This window comes from Equus przewalskii, chromosome 3 (genome assembly GCF_037783145.1).
Source record: "Equus przewalskii isolate Varuska chromosome 3, EquPr2, whole genome shotgun sequence".
Lineage (NCBI taxonomy): Eukaryota > Metazoa > Chordata > Mammalia > Perissodactyla > Equidae > Equus > Equus przewalskii.
Window position 1 is genome coordinate 114,824,094 of NC_091833.1, and position 21,128 is coordinate 114,845,221.

Here is a 21,128-nt window from a genome sequence, read left to right on the forward strand (position 1 = left end):
TGGAAGTTAGAAAAGGAATTTTAATCAACCTTTGTTGGCTTCAAAGGGAACACACTTTAGAAAACAAAATCATGTCATCAAAAGATATTTTGACATTCTTATGACCAACCAAGTCATCTGCCTAGAGTGGGGTTTCCACCACTCTTTAAAGGTATTTAGCACCCCAAAACAGATCGCTCTCCATATGATCCACTTAAGCTTAGGGGTGGGAGAATACTTTTAATCCTAAATCTGCACATCTCAAAATTCAACCTAAGATTAATAAAACCAAGCTCCTAGCTCCAAAAACATCAAAGGAAACTGAAAACGTTCATCACTGATTAAGGAGAGAGACCTACCAGGTATTTCTTTCTTACATTAACACAAGGAGTAACAGACGTTTTAATATTTGATAGAGTAAAATCATATGCATAACAAGGGTCCTATTGCTAAGATCCAAAAATATCTCGCTGAAAACAAAAGGCTGTGGACAGTCCGCAGTCATCACTCCATAGATTGTGCACCTGGCAAAACACACAATACAATCATCGTTTTGTTTTCACTGGAAAACAAAATTTCATTTTTTGTCAAGATGAATGCTTTTCTTTAGTGGATCCGAGAAAACGTCTCATTAGAATTGACGATTGTCCTTGAGCCAGAAACAAACATGTAACGGTTAAGCAGACTGAGCCTCCTTTCACTGAGAAAGGAAAGATGAAGGAACTTCAGCTCCTGTTCCTATTTATCATTTCTCCTGTTTCCTGGATATTTTTTATTATCCCAGAAGCTAGTGCTACTTACATACAAAACAATTTTAATCTAAAAGGGAATCAGTGAGCCTTGAATTGAGACAGTGACTCAGGACTACACAGTTTAATAAATTCGAAGGGGGTTTAATAATTAGCTTAATGCACAGGAATTTTTTTGGTACCCTGCCCATCTGTTAAACTCTCCTCCATATGGAAAAGGAACAGTTCTCCTCAGTATCAGGTTACTGAAATTATGGAATTGCTCAGATATAAAAAGGCTTTTGACAGCGTTTTATGAGTCCGGTACATTAAATCACCCTCCGTTGGTTTCTCTAGACGTATTTTCCTTCGCCCCACATAACACTGACTGCTGACCCAATTTTGTGCTCCGCACTAATTTGGAAACTGAAAAATTATGAGATAAATACAAAATGTAGTTCCATCCTAAATATCATTGGCCTTTTACGGAATAGTAACAAATGGAGAATAAAAGTTAATGGATAGAATTCGCCAAGATTGAAGACATTCTGCTCACTCTTCTCATTCGCATCAAGAGGGGAGAAAGGCTTTGGCCTCCCTGATCTTCTGCTTCACGCCTCTGCAGGACAGAGTGAGGCCAGCATGATGGCGCTTCAGGGACTCTAAGCGCTGGTTGAGCAGTTCTGTCTTATCCACCTTCTCTTCCATGTCCCGAAGGAGTGACTCCTTGCCCAGAAGCCCACACTTCTGATTCAGCTTGATGTTGTCAGTCCGCAGGTTGTCCCGGACTTGCTTAATCTTGGTCAAGAGGTCCCTCCTCAGGGCCACCCGAGCTTCAATTTCCAAAAGTTTTGACTTTTTGTATGAATTTTCTATATCCACAAAGTGTAACTTTTCCTTCACATGGGTTATGATTTGCACATTGTTGGTCACCTTGTTGCGCAATTTTAAAAGCTCCTCATTTCGCTCCTCCACTTTCTCATTGAAAGTCTGGTTCTCAATCTTAAGCTGTTCAAAATCGATGAGGAGAAGCCCCTCGGTCATGTCCTCCTGGGCCCTCATCCTGGTTTCAAAATGCACCAAGCTCTGCTTCAGTTGCACGTTTTCCAGCCTCACAGCACTCATCTCCTTCTCCTTCTTAGCCTCCAACGCCTGGATCTGCTCCACTTCTCGCAGAGCGGCCTGGCGACCACCCTTCATCCAACAGCTGCCCATGGCCTGCATCACCACCTGCTTCTTGAGCGCCTGGAAGCGCTGCCATTCCTTCTCCACCCTGGCGAGCTTCTCCTTGCATTGCTGCTTCAGCTGCTCCAGCTCCTGGTGATACCAGTCCAGGTCGTCTGCCTGTTGCTTCTTCAGCTCCTCCAGCAAGGCCAGATAGCGTATGTATGCTTGCTCTTTCTCGGGGGCTTCAGGCTCCATGCCCTTGTCGGGCAGCTCGGCTGCATCCAGGCCCTTCTTCTTGCGCAGCGCCTCGAAGATCTTGTGCTGCAGGTAGACGTTGTAGCGCTGGTAGCGGCTCCGCTCCACCGTCAGGGAGCGGTACTGCTCCAGGAGCTCCGAGCGCAGCTGCTGCTCCTGCAGCTTCTGCACCTCCTCAGTCCACTCATAATCCTCATCCCCGAGCTCCTCCAGACCTCTCAGCTCTTCCTCGCTTTTCCCCCGGCGTCCTTCCGCGTCCTCGCCCTGGCTCTCCTCGCCCTCTTCCTCCCGCTCCCGTTCCTCCGGCTCAGCGTCCCGGGCTGGCGCAGCCTCTGCCTGTCTTCCCGTGGTGGACGGCGCCAGAGAGACCTGCGACGGGGCTTCCTTCCTCCTCCTCCGTTCCGGCGCCCTCTCCTCCTTCTCCTCGTCCTCGTCCTCCTCGTCCTCGTCCTCCTCCTTCTCCTCCTCCTTTTCCTCTACCTCCTCGGGTTCCTCGGGCCCGCCTTTGGACTCCGGCTTGTCTGGCTCCTCAGGCCCGGCCTCGGCTGGCTCCCCTGGCTCCGCCTCGGCCGACCCCTCCGGCTCTCGGGGCCCCTCCTCGCCCGCAGCGGCGGCGGCCGCCAGCCCTTCCCGGGTCTCGGCGGGCTCGGCGGGCTCGGCCGGCTCATCGGGCCCGGCCGCGGCGGCTCCTCTCTCCGAAGGCTCCACATCCTCCGGCTGCGGCTCCGACTCCGCGGCGTCCGCGGGTTCGGGCGGGGACTGGGGGCCAGAGCTGGCCTTGATGCCGGACAGTCTCGAGGCCAGGCTCGTCACATCTTCGAAGTCCCCCTCCGGGTCCACACTGTGCTCGGAGTGGCCGTTCATCTCCCTCCGGTTCGGCCAGCACCAGGGACTGCGGCCTACGGCTGTTAGGTTTCCAGGGGCAACCAGGGGCGCGCGCGGTGGGCCAGGCGATTGGCCAGGCGTCAGCCCGACGCCCTGCCCCTTCTCCCCGCCTCCCGGTAAGAGCAGGCCAATGGGCGGCCGCGAGTGGACGACGGGCGGCGTTGATTGGAGGAGGGCGAAGGCTTGCGCCGCGAGGGGCGTGGCGCGCCCGCCGCGCCCGCTTTTCGCCCGCTTCCAAGCGCCGGGTCTGGGGCGGGGCCTCCAGGAGGCGCTGGCCCCACGGGCGGCCGGCGCGAGGGGCGCGCAGGCGCAGAGCGGCGGGCCGGGCCCCCGCGCGGGGGCGCGCGCGGGGCGCCTGCGCGATGCGGCGGGGCGACGGCGGCGGCGGCGGCGGCCGGGCCGGGCCCGAGGGCGCCTGCGTGCTGAGGCGGGACGCGGCCCGCCTGGCCGGCTCCGGCGGCGCCTGGGCGGGGCGGCGCGGTGGCGGCGGGCGCGGCGGCGGGCGCGGCGGCGGCCGGCGGTTGCCCGAGCGCGGCGGCGGGCCGGGGCGGCGGCGCGCTGTCGGCGGCGGCGGCGGCGGGCCCGGGCGGCGGGCGGGGGAAGATGGCGGAGCTCGGTAAGAAGTACTGCGTGTACTGCCTGGCCGAGGTGAGCCCGCTGCGCTTCCGCTGCACCGAGTGCCAGGACATCGAACTGTGCCCCGAGTGCTTCTCGGCCGGCGCCGAGATCGGCCACCACCGCCGCTACCACGGCTACCAGCTGGTGGACGGCGGGCGCTTCACGCTGTGGGGGCCCGAGGCCGAGGGCGGCTGGACCAGCCGCGAGGAGCAGCTGCTGCTGGACGCCATCGAGCAGTTCGGCTTCGGAAACTGGGTGAGCGGCCACGGCGGCTCTGCGCGGCCGGCGGGAGGGCCGCCCGGGGCTGCGTGCCCTCGTCGGTGAGGGCGAACGCGACCTGCACCTGCTCGCTCGGGCGCTGCACGGAGGGCCGGTGGGGCGGGGACTGTGAGCACTCCCGGTGTGTGCACGGGAAACCGAGCGCAGAGAGGGTAAGCTGCATGCCAAGGTCACACAGCCAGGAAGTAGCAAAGCGGGGGGTTGCACTGTGGCCTTCTGACAGCACAGCCGTTTTCCTAACCTTTAGGAGTACCTGAAATAGGTGGTTGCTGAGTGCAGACTTTGGCAAGACCGGCCTTACCTGAGCAGGAGTTGGCAGACATAGGCGGGGCAGCAGACTTGACCCGGAGCACTGAGGAAGCAGGTGGTTTTGCGTGGAGAGCGCGATGGTGAAGGCCAGACCAGCTTCACACGCCCTGCGCTTCTCTCGCCGTCTCTGATGCTTCCTCTGTGCTCAGGGCCGCTTGCTCGGTGGTGTTGCCTGTGCGTGTGCCCTGTGTCCCCTGCCAGGGACTTGTTTATCCTGGGGTCCCCACAACAGCCAGGACGTTGTCAGAGGCCTACTCAGTACCAAACAGGGGAGCGTGAACCAGGATGCATTGTCCTGGGCTTGCTCGCTCTCTCCATCAGAAGGTTTCTGCAGAGACGTTGATCTGAGAAGAGAAGGTGGGAGCTGGCCTGGTTACTTGGCCAGAGCGGGACAGTGTGCAGGGCTCCTGGAGGGAGGAGCGCGCTCGCCCTCTCCACCCTGAAGGGGAAGCTTTCATCTGCGTTAGAGGGGAAAACCTGGCCGTGTTCTGGTCCTTAACCACCAGAGATATGTGGCACCTCCAGGCATTATGAAAAGTAGGGAGAAGAGACAGGACCCCAGCTCCCTGATCTTTCCAGACCCTTCCACATGATGGTCCCCTACTCCCTGGACCTGTCTGTCATCGTGCTGCCACTTCTCTGGCAGCACTGCCTTCCCGCTGGGCTTACTGGTGGAAGACATTCCACACCTCTCCCCTCGGTCCCAAAGCGGTCCTGCTTTTATTTCCTTTTGCTTTCCTTTCCATAAAGTGAACCAGTCTTCAGGAATCAGGACCCATTCCGCAGCCCTGAGATCTTGATTCTCCCAGCTCCTTAGGGACCCAGCTCCCCTCGTGCCAGCATCGTGATCACCACCCTCCAGAAACCTCCATCTCACTTTGTCCCACAATGCTGTTCACTGGTGTGTACTGAGCATCTGCTCTGATGGTGAAGGACTCTGAAGGAAAGAAAGGCTTCGCCCTTGTCTTTAAGGGGCTTAAAGTGTTGTAATCATTTGGTCCTGAGCCTGCAGCTCTTCCCTGAGCTCCAGCCGTCAGTGTCAAACCTCTGCCTGACGTCCTCACTGCTCACCTTACGGACGTCTCCACTCTAGTGACCCAGATCTCTCGTCGCCTCACGCAGTCACTGAGGCCGCAAACTAAGAGCTATCCTCAGGTTCTTCCAGGTTCAGTCAGCAGCAGCCCTATCTTCCAGATCTTTCCAGATCTTAACTGCTTCTCACAACCTTAGTCCAGGCTGATGTTTATCTCTTGCTTTGACCACTTCTGGAGCCTCCCACCTGGTCTTGCTGCCTCATTCCTGTGCCCTGCAGCCCATTCCGTCCACCATAGTCACAGTGGTCTTTGAAGACACCTCACGTCGCATTGGCCTTCAGTGGCTCCCAGGTCTACTTAGATTAAAACTTCCCGGCCTGCAGGGCCTTACCGTGTTGACTGACTGAGGGGATCGCAGCTGCTACGCCCTTGATCATTTTTCATCTCTTCTGCCTAGAGTGCTCTTCCCCCCAGATTGTGGCTCGTGCCTGGCCTTTGTATGTACATAGCAGTACCCCAGAGACATTTCCCTTCCCCGCTGCACTCTGACAGCACTTATCTCTATGGGAGCAGCTAAAGGTAGCCGACGTGGACCGCGGGCGTTGCCGCGCGCCAGGCACTGTGTGACCTCCTCGTGCATTTCTCCTGAAATCCTCCCAGCAGCCCTGTGCAGCAGGTTTTGAACTGAATAGTTTGACTTCAGAGTTTGTGCTCCTAGCTGCACTGTCTACACTGCCTTCCGGGCAGCACTGTGAAAAATACACCAGAAACAAGCCCGGGGACTAAAATGTGTAGTGCGTTGGAAGAAGCATGGGGCTGGAAGGGGGCATTCTCTAAAGCCGGACTTTTCAAACTTTGCTGTGCATGTGACTCCCCTGGGGAGCTTGTTACATGCAGGTTCCAACTCAAAGCAGTCAGCACGCAGCTCTGTGAGGATGGGGCTGGAGGAGGGGCCTGGGCCTGGGCCTGGGCGCGGGGGACCTTCTTGCTGAGCGGTGGTGGGTCCGGGAGGCTAAAAGCCTGCGCGCTGAGCACACCTGGGGCACTGCCGGGCGCGCTGTGAGCGGGCGGCTCTCTGGCTCTCGAGCCGTGCTCTCGGGCTGGCTGCTCTGCCCCCTGGACTGCCGGTGCTTCATCGGAGGCTCTTCTGCAGCTCTGAGACGTGCAGACTCCAAATGCGTGCACACAGCGCTGTCCCACGTCTGCCATATGTAGCATGTGCCAGTTCTGGACGAGGCTCTTCCCATACGTATCTCCTGTGCTCGCCACAGCAGCCCCGTGGGGCAGGCTCTTAGTTTACAGCTGAAGAACAGCGACTCAGAACTTAAAGTACTTGTCCAGGCTGCCCCGGCCTTTCACGTCGTAAAGGCAGGGTTTAGATGCAGGCCTGTCTGGTTCCCAAGTCTGGGCCTTCACCTCTCGGTGTAAGAGCATTAACTGTTGAGGCTCAGAGCCTGGGAGCTTATTGCTGCAGCTGAAGGTGTGGCTGGGCTGCAAGGGCTTTTGGGAGGAGCTGAGTCCTGACTGGTTCAGCGGGCGGTTAGAGTGTGGGAGGGGAACGGGGAAGGTGCCGGTGCGCACAGGAGCCGGGTTTCCCAGGTTGGGTATGGAGCTTAGAGAAGGGCGGTCTGCGCATCGGGGACAGTGCTGTGGAGGAAGCTGAGACTGTTCATTCTAGTTTCTCAGATGGCACGTGCAACCTGTGACCTCAGGGTTGTACTGCTTTGTGTGGGGTTTGTGGGGAGGGAGCAATTTCAGGAGCCCTGGGGGAGAGGCTGTTGCTGAAGTGTGGGGCTGTTTGCTCACATTTTGTCCCAGGGCTCAGGCATGGGGACCGATGGGGTTGGACGTGTCTGAGGGATACTAACAGTGAGGCCAGGAGGGTTTGGGGACAAGCAGTGTGGCCAGGCTGCATGCCCATGTGTTTGATGATGAGCAGCAGAGAGGGTGAGTGGGAGATGCCTGTGATATGAGGCCAGGGTAGGGCTGGCAGGCGGACAGTGACCCACAGAGTCATATCACCAGGGCTATTGAGAGCCTCGAAGCAGCTCGTTACGTGGTGGGCGCTGTGCAGATCAGTTGGAAGATGCAGATCCTGCTGGAGCGCAGACGCAGACGTAGACACACAGGTGAAATGCTTTATGACCATTAGAGACTGTGGTACGTGAGCCCTGCGTCTGTTGGTTGGTTTTGCCGGAGGAGATGAACAGTTTGAGGAAGACCCGAGTCCTTGGCAGATGGTGGTGAGGATGACTTCTGGGGGAAGGAAGCTTCCAACTAGCTTTGGAGGTAGATGTCGAAGAAAGTGCGTGCGGTTCCCTGTGGACTGTGCGGGGCCTTGTGTGTGGGTACGCACATTCAGGCGAGTTACTGGAGGCAGGTGGCATGCCGTGAATACAGAGGTCTGCTTCTGTAGCTGATAGACATCCAGAAGGCTGGGTAATACCAGATAAGTAGTACGCATTGCATTGTGCATTCATTCACTGATGCATTCATTCACCCAGACCCGTTATATGTCAGCCCCTGTGTCAGAGGCACAGAATGTCCCTCAGCATGTGGTTTGTGGTGAAAACATGGATAGAGTGAGACAGCTGCCTAACCGTGTATGGTGTTATATAGTCACGTGGAGTGCAGGACCTCCTGGTGTGGGACGGTCACGTGGAGCGCAGGGCCTCCTGGCGCAGGACGGTCATGTGGAGCTCGGGGCCTCCTGGTATGGGACGGTCACGTGGAACGCCAGGCCTTCTTGGGTGGAAAGGAGAGGAGAAGGCTTTCCGGGTGGAAGGATAGTGTGGCTAAGGGAGGTTTTTCACGTTGGAGGAGTCTGGTGTGTTCAGGAGCCGGGCAAAAGCCAGCTTGCCCGAAGTGGAGCATTTGGGTTGGGGGCAGGTGGGTAAGGTTGTGTGGGGTCACATTTTGAAGAGCCTTGAGCACCAGGCCATGAGGACATAATGGGATTTTGAACTGGTTCTGACTCAGTGGGCGCTGAGTGCGCGCCGACTGCCGGCCCGAAGCTGGGTGGATGCTTTGACATCCTCTCTCAGTCCTCCGCGCGCCCCCAGCCCCTCGTTTACCAGTGAGGAGGCGGCTTTGGGTGATGAAGGAACATGGCCGAGCTGGAATTGGGCCCAGGTCTTCTGACTCCATGCCTAGGACCATCTACTTCATTGCTTTCCTGACTGCGTGGCAGAATCAGCCGAGGGTTCCCAGGGACGCCACCCTGGGCCCTCTGAGTCGGCCTCTCTCTGGGTGAGTCCTGGAAGTAGTATTTACAGGAAGATTCCCGGGGAGTTGTGATGCAGTGGGTCCCCGGAGCCGCGTTTGGGGGCCGTGAGAACTGTCCCCTTCTCACCAAGGCAGGAGTCTCCTCTGTGTGGTGGTGGGTCTTCCCGGGAATAGTCGGTCCCATGAGCGTCCTGACAGCGTGGTGTTTTGGAATTGCCATCAAGGATGGGGTGGAGGAGGGAAAGCCTGGATAGAGCAGCCAGCTAGCATGAATGGGGTTCTGCAGAGCAGGGGTTCTCAAACTTCGGATCAGAGCACCCACGGGTCTGTTCAAACACAGGTCATGCCACCCACCACCCCGGGTTCTGAGTCAGTAGGTCTGGAGTGAGGCCTGAGAATGTGCATTTCTGACAGCTTCCCAGGGGGCACTGATGCTTCTGGCCCAGGGACCCCGCTTTAAGCACTGCTCATGTAGAGTAGGGCCTGCCACTCTAAAAACTGTTGAAATTTTTATTGTGGTAAAATACACATAACATCAAATTTACCACCTTAACCGTTTTTAAGAGTCCAGTTCAGTGGCATGAAGCACATTCACATTATTCTCCACCCGTCACCACCATCCATCTCCGGAACTTTTTCATCTTCCCAAAGAGAAACCCTGTCCCCATTAAACAACTCCCCGATCCCCTCCCCAGCCCCTGGCACCTGCTGTCCTGCTGTGTGTCTCTATGGATTCGATTACTCTAGGGACCTCCTATAAGTGAAACTCTACAGTGTCCTTTTGTGACCGGCTTATTTCTGAGCATGACATCCTCAGGGTTCGTCCGTGTGGTGGCGTGTGACAGGATTTCCTTCCTTTCTGGGGCTGAATGGTGCCCGTGTCTGTCTGTGTACCCTCCCACCCGCTGCTGTGCGCTGGCATGCCCCCGCTGGCTGTTGTGGACGTTGCTGCAGGAGCACAGGGGTGAGCATATCTGTGGGAGTGGCCGCTGTCAGCTCTCCTGGGGAAATGCCTAGAGGGGAGTTGCTGGGTCTGATTCTGTGGAGTTTTCGGAGGCCCGCTGTGCTGTTCTCCACAGCCAGGGGCTAGCTTTTCACAGCTCTTGCACAGGCAGCATTATCTGACCTGAGAAGCCGTAGTGGCCTCGGGGGGCGAGTCCCAGCTGCTGAAGTGTGAAGCGGGAGATCTCTGCGTGTGAAGCGGGAGATGTCTGCGCGAGTGTAGAGAGGAGGAGAGGGAGCCTAGGACTGAGGCTTACGGAGTTCCGTCTACACAAACCCAACTAACGGGAGCAGTGGCCAAGGGGAATAGGGCCCCTGGAATGGCCGAGGACCTGGAAGGACAGACAAAAAGCCAGCATTAGTCATTGCCCTCTCGTGTCAGTGGTGGCACCGAGGACCAGTGTGTTCTGCAGCAGAGGGCTCGGCTGGTGAGTGGGAAGGAACAGGGCAGGCAGGAGAGAGGGTGTGGATGCGGGGCGGGGCCGCCCAGGGCCAGCAGGTGTGCAGAGTCCGCCCGGCCCCTGCAGGGCAGGCAGGCTGTTCTCTCCACTTTGAAGATGACAGAAGGAGGCTAGAAGAGGAGTGAATGTACCCAAGGGCCCACCATGTGAGTGAGCTGGGGTTCCAGCCCAGGTGGGCTGTGCGAAGCCTGCCCCGGGAAGCCTGGGCCCGTGGGTCTCGAAGGCCAGTGTCTGAGGAGGCACCCTGAGGTGGTGGTGTTGGTGTGAGCGCTGGGGTCATGACAGCAGTGCAGAATGAGAGGCCGAGGGCCGAAGAAGGAGCAGGTGGATCTGTCAGGCCCGGGAGCCTGCGTCCAAAGCCCGTGTTTAGAATATTGGAGATGGTGTAAGGGGCGACTAGGAGATACATTGGGTCTGTCACAGCGCCGTCCCCTGGGAGGCCATGTGCCCAAGGGGGCTGGTGTGGACCCGCCCGGCTCTCCTACTCACATGGCTCTCACTTGCTCCTCACAGTGAGCTTTTGAGGTGGCCAGTGACAGGTCAGACGAGATTGTGCCCAGCTGGTGTGTGTCATGGAACTCACAAGAGACAGGCCCATCCCCTGGCGTGTTCAGTCAGCAGACCTCGCCTGAGCACCCTTAGGGGACCGGGCTGAAGTGAGCCACACAGGCTCCTTCCCGGGCCTGTGTCTGACGGCCTGGCAGGCACCCTGCACCTGCTTCCTCTTCTGCCCGGGCCCAGGCGCAGGCCCAAGACGCCCCGCACTCCTGCGCCCCTTACCTCCTCCTTTCCTTTGGGCCGGGATGATTTCTGCTTGCGTTTAGGGCACAGCATGTCCCTTGGATTCCTTGTTCCCTCCTGGCCCTGCAGGCCTCTGCTCCCCCTCTGCTGCCTTAGGGGCTGCCGCTGTGTCCCCTGCTGCTCCTGGGCTCTCGCCTCACAGGGCGGCCCTGCCCTTAGGCCCAGCTTCCCCGGGAGCAGGTTCATTTGGTGGGCCTTTGGGTTGCTTCTGTCCCTTTGGAGCTTCTTCCCTTGAAGAAAAAGGAAGCTGGAGCCCAGGCTCCCTCGGGAGACGCAGCATGTGCCCCTCCCCGCAAGCCTGGCTCCCCAGCACCTGGGGATAAAGCTCTGCCCCCGGGCCTCGGCCGGCCTCGTGCTTCACCATCCAGGTGCTGCTGGTCGAGACAGGATGTGACAGGGTGATTGCAGTGGCATTCAGAAGGCTCCAAAGCGAACCCACCAGCCTGCACAGGAAGGAGGTTTTGTGAAGCTGAAGATAGTAGTTGTTTTCGTGAAGGTTCTAGTTTGTACAAGTTACTTCTCTGCACAGGGAAGAAGTAGGTACCAGAGTGTCCCTCACACGGATCCAGAGGTTAGAGTTGAGCCAGCCGAGTGAGAGACACGGCCGCGCTTCTGTGATGCGCTTGGTCTAGAAAGGAGAGTGGAAGCCCCATGTGCTGGCCTTGCCCTGCCTTTTAAAGGCTCAGGAAGCTTCTGGGGGCAAAGACTCCTCTCTGTGTGCTGCATCACTGCCCCGCGAGAGGCAGTGTGGTGACAGGGCCGTGCGCACTGGGGTGAGACTGCCTGCCTTGGAAAGGGCTCAGCCTCCCCTGGCCTGTGCCCTCGGGGCAGCTGAGCCTAAAGTTTATTCTCCTCCTCTGTCAGATGTGCGAATTGATAGGAGGATGAAATGAGATGTTATCTGTAAGAGTGCTTACATGTTAACTGTTACCATGATGATGATTCAGATTTTTATTTTATCCTGACAAAGAAGAGGGATTTTACCCCTTTAAGAGGAGTGATTACAGATTAAGAAGCAGAAGTTGAAAGCTAGTAAGTGAGCCAGCATCTGAACCCAGCCCGGGGCTCACTGAAGGCTTCCTGGAGGAGATGGCCTGGGTCTTGAGGGATAAAAACAAGTTGTGGAAGTGAAGCTCACAGCTTCTTAGTAGTCCTAATTGCCACCGTTGGTGGAGTGCAAACTGTGCCTGACACCGGCCTGAGCACGCTACATGTCACCTCGTTTCATCCTCGTCACCGTCCTGCGAGGTCGGCAGCGTTACTCCCTCCATAATCCAGGTGAGGAGACCGAGGCACAGAGAGCTGAAGGAATTTGTCCAAGTTCCACAGCTAATAAGGGGTGGAGCCAGAGTGGAGCCCCGAAGCCTGGCCCCAGAGTCCGAGCAGGTAGAGAAAGGGGCGTTTCCAGCAGGTGGGTGGTGTCTGGCTGGGGCCGAGGACAGATCTGAAAGGGCCTTGCAAAGCACACTGAGGAGTTTGGCTGACCCTGACGTTGTGCTGCCCAGACCTTCAGAGTCCGCAGACCAGTCCTAGTGAAAGGAAGTGTTTCGAAAGCTGACATAGAGGTGCTGACTCCGAGTTTGCCAAGTAAGGGTATTCATGTGTCTAAAGATCCAGTTAATAATCTGTCACCATTTCACGAAAAGAAAGGTTATCTCATTGCTCCCCAGATAGGAAGGACATTATCTTGGGATGACGGCCCCTCCTTTAAATGGAAAATTTAGCTTTCAGGAAAACCCCTACGTCTCATGTTTTTCGATCTCACCCTTGATCATGAGCCAGCCGTGTCTGAGAGGCGGTGGATTCGCCGATGGGAGCCTCTAAAGGGTTGTCCTCTGCGGGAGTGACCCCACTGGGGTTGCGTTTGTCTGGAGGTGAGTGGCAGAGCAGCCAGCAGGAGTGTGCGAGCCCGAGCATGGGGAGAGAAACCCTGTGTGAGCTCCATAGGCGGGAGCTGGCTGACCCGCACTGCCAACAGTTTCTCAGGACTCCTCTCTTCCTTTCCTTGCTCAGGTCCTGGAGGCCATCAAGAGTGAGCCATGAACAGGCCAGAAAGAGGCTAGACCAGCCCTAGAACCCAGTGGAGGCATCACTCACTGGCTTGCTTACTGGCTGCTGGAGAGGCAGCATCCTGACCTGAGTCTGGGATCTGGGAAAGTAGACCTGTCGGGCCCAGTTCCGTGTCTTAAAGGCACGTTCTCCTTTATTCTTTTTTATTTTTGTTTTTTCAGATTGGCCCTGAGCGAAATCTGTTGCCAATCTTTTTTTTTCCTTCTGCTCAAAGCCCCCCAGTACATAGTTGTATATCCTAGTTGGCTCTGCTCTGTGGGATGCCGCCTCAGCCTGGCTTGATGAGCGGTGCTAGGTCTGCGCCCAGGATCTGAACTGGCGAGACCCTGGGCCGCCAAAACGGAGCGCACAAACTTAACCACTCGGCCACAGGGCTGGTCTCTCCTTTGTTTTTCAAAGGACTTTAAGGAGGCAGCATACCTATCTCTCCTTATCTTTTCCCAAAGATGGGAGTTTTGTTTTGTTTTTTTTTAAAATGTAAGCATAAAGGAAGAAAAACCTGGAATTCTGTTTCCACAGACTTTGGGCTACTGACCATGTGTTACGTGTGCTGTGGTGGGGAAAAACCAGTTTCAGTATACAGCTGTGTTCCTTGTTTGATTTTAGTTGTGCTTGAGTTGAACTTTCTCTCCAAATCTTGTGCCCTAAACCCCTTTGTGTTGCTTCTGCCTGCCCACCCATCCACCCCACCTATCCATCCATCCACCCACCCATCCATCCAGCCAGCCAGCCAGCCTTCTGTCCGTCTATCCATCCATCCTTCTGTTCATCCATCTCTTCATCCATCCATCCATCCTTCAGTCCATCCATCCATTTGTCCATCCACCTGTCCATCCATCTGGATTAAGCAAAACTTTGACCTTGAACATAGGAGAGAACGAACTGCCCTGCCAGTCACTCTGCTGCTGTCATATGTGATGCTGTAATGCAGTGACAGGACAGTTCTTTCACTGGCAGAAGGTAGGCAAGTCTCGCGTGACCACTGACCTGTGAAGATTGGAGAAAACATTTAGAATGTGACGGGCAGAATGCTGGCATGTGGCAGGAGTTCAGGAGCTGTTGCTGTTTTTAATCAACTTTTTGAACATGTTCCTTTCTATATAATTTAGCTTCGCTGAACCTGTCTGCCCTCTGTGGACTCTTGTTAGAATCAGAGAGCTATGTCACTGCTTTCGTTTAGACTGCTTGGTATGACCCTTTCTCTCAGTTTCAAAGTCCTTGAGAATTAGGGTCTCATGTGTTTTCCTGGGCTTTTCTCACTGATCATTCAACTAATATGGTGGCCCTGAGGAACGATTCTCTTTCAGCAGGAGCTGACAGTCACTGGCTCTTCTAGCGATGGCCTTTGAGCTGTCCTTAGGCAGTGGCTCGGGTTGATTGATGATGGGGGGGTGACAAGGCTCCTCTGATTTGTGGCTTGATAAATACCCACAACCTGGGTCCAGCTGAGAGCCAGAGCCCCTCTTTGTTACCTAAAGAGGACCCGGACGACCGAGGTGGCAGCGCAGTGCCCACACTGGCTGACCTGCCTGCCTGGCCCTGAGAGTGAACGAGCATGTGGCCACGGAACACTGAGCGGGGAGGGTGGAGGCTCCGTGCGCTGGCCCACTGCTCCAAGCCTGCCTTGCTGCCTCCGTCCTCTGCTTTCTGTTCCAGAGTGCTGAAGCTGACGGAAATGAATAAAAACACCAACAAACAGATCAATATCAGTTTGATCAGATGCAACTCTATTACTCAGAATCCTTCCAGGATTTAAATTTTATCTAAAATGTGGTGCACTGAGCAGCTGAAGCTTTACAGAGGGCAGGTTGCTGAGGTTCTGGTGAACAGCAGACCTTTGTTGGGAGGGCAGCTGGCGCTCCCTGTGCACTCGCCGGGGAGGCTCTCACTGCAGGTCTTCTAACTGGGCCAGGGATGGGGCCAAGGCCTGGGGCCCAAATTCCTAACCATGCAACCGTGGGTTTGCAACCTAGCCCCTTCGAGCCTCTGGAGAAGCGGCCGCCCGCTCCCCCGCCTGGGAGGCTGCCCGAGACTTGACTGAATCTGTATCGGCTGTGGCCTTGGACAGGGCATTGGTGGCGGGTGCAGATGCCATTGTGCAAGGCTCGCAGTGCCTCTGGCTGCCCGCCCTGCGCTGGAAGCTCAGACTAGGCGCGGGTGGGCCATTTCCGCTCTCCAGACACCTGGTGAGCACGTCCTTTCCTCCCGAAAGGGCCATGTCGGAGACGGTATTTTTCCAGCATAGCTCATCGGGGGCTTCCTGGCCGCAAGGTGGGGTGTGTGGAAGAGCATTACTGCTCCCCAGCGCCTCACTGGCTGTCCGTGGGGGCTGCTGTTGGGCCCCTCACTTAGAGCCCACCCCAGTGTGAAAAGCCTTCCCACATGCATTTTGATTGTGCTCTGGGCAGATGTCGGGGCAGGGGGCAGACTCCTGCTCCTTCCCTGGAAGGGACTCGAGGCTCAGAGACGGGAAGTGGCGAGCCTGGGCCACCTGGAGTGGCAGCTGATGCTGAGGACAGTTGTGACTTGGTTTTGTTCTGGATTTTTTTGGACAAAATGCTTCCTGGGGAAATAAAATGAAAAGATTTGATGCTCATAGTAATTTTTTAAAGAAGAAATCATGTAAATAACTCATCCCCATAAGATGAGAATCTAGTTTTAGTTCTAATCTTCCCTTTTCTCTTTGCGGTTCTCAGAAAGAGGCCTCGCTTTTTGGTCCCAGCATTGCCTTCTTGGGTCTCGTGCTGTTAACCCCGTCCTCAGCACTCCGGCACCTCTGGGAAGCACACATCTGCTCCGTGCGCCCGAGATGAAGCCCGGTGTGCAGGGCTGGTCACTGCTTCCCTCCCCCAGTGCCCAGTTGGTTATTAGAATGGATTGGCTCCTTTCATAGGTTCCAGTTTGGCCTTCGGGGGTGCAGAGGCCATCCCGATCGGGCAGGGGTGAGCGTTGCTGGGGCAGAAGGCAGCTTGTGCTGCGCCCTGGCAGCTGCCAGAGGCCGAGAGCAGAGTGAAGGGGCGAGTGGAAGCTGGGGGTGGGGTGCTGAGTGGCTGCTGGTGAATGAGTGCGCATTTCAGGCATTACTTTCTGAAGTGGCTTTAGCGGTTGACTTGAAGGAAGAGGCCTCTCGGCAGAAGGAAAGGATTGAGGGAGTTGTACAATTTCCTCCCGTTAATAACCCTCGTGTTCACGTTACCTTGTAGGAGTGAGCGCTTGTAGCCCGTGGCAGATTTTCAGCTAGCTCCCTAACTGTGGAGGCCGTCATAAATGAAGTCCCCCCACCCCTTAAAAGGCGCTTTCCTAGTCATCTGCCTGGCCACCTAGGAAAGGGACAGGCCGAGGCCCTTTCTGTGTGGGGAGGCAGGCAGCACGGTAGACAGGGGTCTCTCCTGTAGTTAGGAGACCTGGGCTGTGAACTCCGATGACTCTCCTGTCTGTGAATGGAGAGGTTGGACTGCGCTCTGTGGCCCTGCCCACCTGTGTCCCGTTACACTCAGACAGACAGCCGCCCCCAGTCCCAGGTTTGTGGTGGTACAAAATGGCCAATACCAGGCGGACTCTGCTCGTCCTATTTAAGGAACGAGGAGAACAAAGTCCAGACCTCAGACATCGGTTCTGGTCTCAGCTGCGCCGCCAGCTCATGCCATGACCCCAGCGAGTTTGCACCTCTCTGGATCTTCGCTTTCTCATGTACAGAATCACCGAAGGTTCCTTCTAGCATTGACATCCAGGTGATAAACCCAGCCCAAGAGAACATGCCATCGAGTGTCTTAGGAGGGGGGTAATGATGTCTATAGGAGGTAGTCCGCGTAAACCTTTGCAGAAATAGTAAGGGAATTTGCCTGACCCTGAGTGTGACACTCTGACTTTGGAAATAACTTCTGACCGTTGTCGTTGTAGGAAGATATGGCTGCTCACGTTGGGGCTTCCCGGACTCCCCAGGAAGTGATGGAGCATTATGTAAGCATGTACATCCACGGAAACCTGGGGAAAGCCTGCATCCCTGACACCATCCCCAATCGGGTGACAGACCACACCTGCCCCAGTGGAGGCCCCCTCTCTCCCAGCCTCACTACCCCCTTGCCTCCCCTAGACATCTCGGTGGCCGAGCAGCAGCAGCTGGGCTACATGCCGCTGCGGGACGACTATGAGATCGAGTATGACCAGGACGCCGAGACGCTCATCAGCGGGCTCTCGGTGAACTACGACGATGACGACGTGGAGATCGAGCTGAAACGTGCCCACGTGGACATGTACGTGCGGAAGCTCAAGGAGAGGCAGAGGCGGAAGAACATCGCCCGTGACTACAACCTGGTGCCGGCCTTTCTGGGGAAGGACAAGAAGGAGAAGGAGAAGACGGCCAAGCGCAAGATCACCAAGGAGGAGAAGGAGCTGCGGCTGAAGCTGAGGCCGCTCTACCAGTTCATGTCCTGTAAGGAGTTTGATGACTTGTTTGAAAACATGCACAAAGAGAAGATGCTGCGGGCAAAAATCAGAGAATTGCAGAGGTACCGGCGCAACGGAATCACGAAGATGGAAGAGTCGGCAGAGTACGAGGCGGCCAGGCATAAGCGCGAGAAGCGGAAGGAGAACAAAACCACCGCGGGCTCCAAGAGGGGGAAGGAGGACGGCAAAGAGAGCGAGTTTGCCGCCATCGAGAACCTTCCTGGCTTTGAGCTCTTGTCGGACCGCGAGAAGGTACTCTGCAGCTCTTTAAATTTGAGTCCCGCTCGCTATGTGACTGTGAAGACCATTATCATTAAAGACCACCTCCAGAAGCGACAAGGGATTCCCTCCAAAAGTCGCCTTCCGAGTTATCTGGACAAAGTCCTCAAGAAAAGGATTCTGACCTTCCTCACGGAAAGCGGCTGGATATCCAGGGATGCTTCCTGAAGCCGAGTCTCCCTGAAGCTGGAATGATGCTAAAACAGCTTGTGAGCCAAAAGGACTTGGGGGGCGGGGGGACAGGAAATGCTTTTTTTCCCTATTATTGCTCTTTTTAAAACAAATTTGGGTTCCCTTTTTAGGATATAAATTCTCTTCATGGTCCTCTGAAAGAAGCAATAGTAACAATCTTATATTGGATCGTGGGGGAAACAAATATGTGTGTATTTTAACTTAGTTCTAAAGGTAATTCTTTAAGATGACGATTTGCCCTTATGTGTTCAGTTGGGAGAATATTATGAGATTGGCTATTTCCTTCTCTGAGTTTCTTCCCTTTGGTACACAACAATTGTGCTGTGGGTAAAAGGAACAACTTTCCCTGCTGGGCCTGCCAGCTGCCAGCTTTCCCCTGTGACACAAGCTCTAGCTGGTTGCCGGGGGTCCCCTGGGGACACAGCCAAAACACGTGGCACTTTAGATGGGGGCCGGGCAGGGCAGGTGGGAAGTGAGGCCCAGGGACAGGGTGTCTTCCTTAGGAAATTTAGAGGAAGAAGCCGGTGCTGAGCAGTGACCGGATGAGCCTCCCCTCGCTGTCGGCAGGAGGGGAGTCTGCGCCCTCGCCTCATTTCCTGTGGGCAGAGCCCGCTGGCTCGCTTTGGGAAAGAGCAGTGCCCGGCAGGCTCCCTGGCGTCCCAAGGGGTGCTCTGGGGGGACACAGGAAGACTAGCATAGACTGCCAGAACCCTGAGCCAGCTCTCCTAGGGGGGCTGCTTCTCACTGCTGATTACTTGCAGTACATTTTTTTGGGAAGAACGTTTTAGAAAGTTCAAGGCTGAGAGCTGTGAGATCTGGCATTAGCTGCCTCCGGCATTTTCATCACAGTTGCAAGTACCTTTTTCACTGAACTCTGACCATGCTAGCCTGGCTAAGCGTCTGTCTTCAGGTGGTGTCGCGCTCTGCAGACCAGCCAGGGAGAGCAGGTGGCTCCTGAGCAGGCTCCCGCAGAGCAGAAGGGAGGGGCCTCGAGGCCGTGCGCTGCTCTCTGGCTCACGTCTTGGACGTCTCGGCCGTGGCTTCTGCCCAGCCCTACCCAGAAGTTTTTCCAGGGGCCCTGTTTCACGGACGTACACGGTACCTTCCTTCTGGAACTTGAGGAAGTCCTTTGTCTTCCGGCTGCCCAGGGTTCTCCTGTCCGAGACCCTGCTTAGAGTCGGCGGAGTGACCGCAGACCCAGCGCTCCATGCCCCCAGGAGCTAGTCCTGCTGCTCCTGTCCCCACAGCCACCAAGAGACTGTTTACCTCCCAGTGTTGGGGCTTGAAGTTACATTAAAGCGAAGTTATTTGAAAGGAAAAAAACCTCATTGTTTCCAAGGATGACTTACTTACGGTGCCTTTTCTTTTTACATCCTTCTGTCCCCTTGGGTAGACTTTTCAGCATTAAACATTTCAAATACGTTGTATATGGCTTTAGTTGTAAAATACATTGCATGCTGGCAGAGAAGCGCTCCCCGTTAACTCAGCCTGGGACTTCTCTCTGACAATAGACAATTGTGAGCAGTGGTACTACTCCTGAGGGCCGCCTCCACATTGTCCCCTGCAGGACAACTACGGCTGACAGAGCGCCGCTGCTGTCTACCACTGAGCAGTGAGGGAGATGGTGCTAAGTTTTTACAGGTATCTTAGCCAGTGCTGCTCACCTGGGGCTCCTGGACCAGCAGCGCCAGCATGCCCCGCGCACCGGCTGGCAGCGCCCTTGGGCCTCCCCCAGTCCTCCAGAAGCTCGGGGGCGGGGCTGGGGGAGCTGTTTCCACAGGCCTTCCGAGACTGGACGCGAGCTGCAGTCGGAGAGCCACTGGCGTCAGCTCCTCGGAATGAAATCACCACCGATTTTCTACATCAGATTCCTAGTTTGGTGAGGTTTTAAATTTAGTCTTATTTTTATATAAAATGATTGCCAGACTTTCATTAAGCTTAAGAAGCAAAAGGTCCCTGTAAATGTGCGTGGCTCAGGCCAAGAGCTGTCAAATGAAAACCTTTGTGCTTAAGCAGGTTTTTAGTATGTATATCTTTTTGATGGTATGAAGAATTTATTTAGGCTTGACTGTTTAAAACACCATAATGAATGTATAATTAATTTATGTTAAAGTATTAACACTTTGTTACAAGGGAAAGGTAATCTTATGCTCAGTTGCCTCGTACCCATCAATTCCAGCTGTTAGGGTCACATTAGCTCTTACCTCTGCTGTTAGCTCAGAGCCTTTACATTTCTGCATTTAATTCTCATGATAAGTTAGTCACCAGAATCTCATGGAATTAGGTCTTTTCGAAATTAAAACTGTAACTTTGTGTCAAGTTCGGTAATTCAGCTATTCAAAATAATGCTCTCTGGATGGCCCACATTCCAGGAATGTATTAAACCGAAACTGACCACCGCTGTTACTCCCCTTTTACACATTAAACAAGTTGAGAACAAAACAGCGTCGCGCTTGCTTCTTACCACCTGCCCCTCGAGCCTTGGACGACTTCTCAGAGCCACGTATGGTGTGAGCCAGCTTTCAAAAACAGGATGGGGACAGCGTGCGATGTCTTAGCTGAGCACTTTGGTGTCAAACCAGTTTCCCCTCTAAACTATTAGCTAAAACTGCCTTCTGTTAAGCAGAAAACGTTTCACGCCAGCCCTCCTTCCCGGAAAGAGCGCCAGGCCCAGAGAACGGTGTGTCGTCCTGGCGCTGGGCTGCGCAGGTCTATCGACTGTGTATGCTGGACAGCGTATCCAGGATGCAGTCAGCAAAACCCAAAACTTGACCAGAGTGCAGTTAACAGGCCTAATTTCCAGCATAAGTGTGAACAATGTTTTCCTACTGGCGGTGACTGAGACTGCAGTAAAGCAGTCACTGCCACATGCCGCTGCCCTGTCTCGGCCTTAGGGCCTTTTAGCAGCTGCGGCTCGGCTCTGGCTGAAGTGGGAGGGGACTGCATACTGCCAGAAAGTAGTGTGAACTCAGCCCTCAGCCTAGACGATGGCGGGGGGGGGGGGGGGGGGCGGGGGGCGGGAAATGCTCTCCTCGCAGCTGCACAGTACAGAAGCAGAACTGTGGGTCCCGGTCGGCCGTTTCCTCAGTATACTATGCTGCCTTTAGTTCTGGGTATGTCTTTCACCAAATAGTCTAAGGCAGCTTCAAGGAGAATCCAAGGAATGGATTCACGAGTACTGACCTTCGATCCTAGAGGCCCCGCTCGGAAGCAAAGGCAGTGGAAGGCGGCTTTTCCCTCGTGTCTAACAGATACCTCACCACTCACCTTCCCCCGACGCACCCGAGGGAGGGAGGTCACGCGCGTGCAGGAGCTGGCTTCTGCAGGCGCCTGTGTGCTTGCTGCAGCTCCTGAGGGGCTGCGGTCCCCTCCATGGTCTGTGGGCAGACACTTCTGCC

At 55.5% G+C, this 21,128-nt stretch overlaps 2 protein-coding genes across 2 annotated transcripts; one reads left to right on the plus strand and one right to left on the minus strand.

Moving 5' to 3' along the window:
* Positions 1-3,080, minus strand: CFAP184 (cilia and flagella associated protein 184). Its single transcript, XM_008524655.2, has one exon. The coding sequence runs from the start codon at positions 2,991-2,993 to the stop codon at positions 1,278-1,280; it is 1,716 nt and encodes a 571-aa protein (XP_008522877.2). The 5' UTR covers positions 2,994-3,080; the 3' UTR covers positions 1-1,277.
* A 460-nt stretch (positions 3,081-3,540) lies between these two features.
* TADA2B (transcriptional adaptor 2B) lies at positions 3,541-20,172 on the plus strand. The gene is made up of 2 exons (XM_008524652.2): positions 3,541-3,887; positions 16,714-20,172. The coding sequence occupies exons 1-2, from the start codon at positions 3,618-3,620 to the stop codon at positions 17,704-17,706; spliced, it is 1,263 nt and encodes a 420-aa protein (XP_008522874.1). The 5' UTR covers positions 3,541-3,617; the 3' UTR covers positions 17,707-20,172.
* The last annotated feature ends 956 nt before the right edge of the window (positions 20,173-21,128 follow it).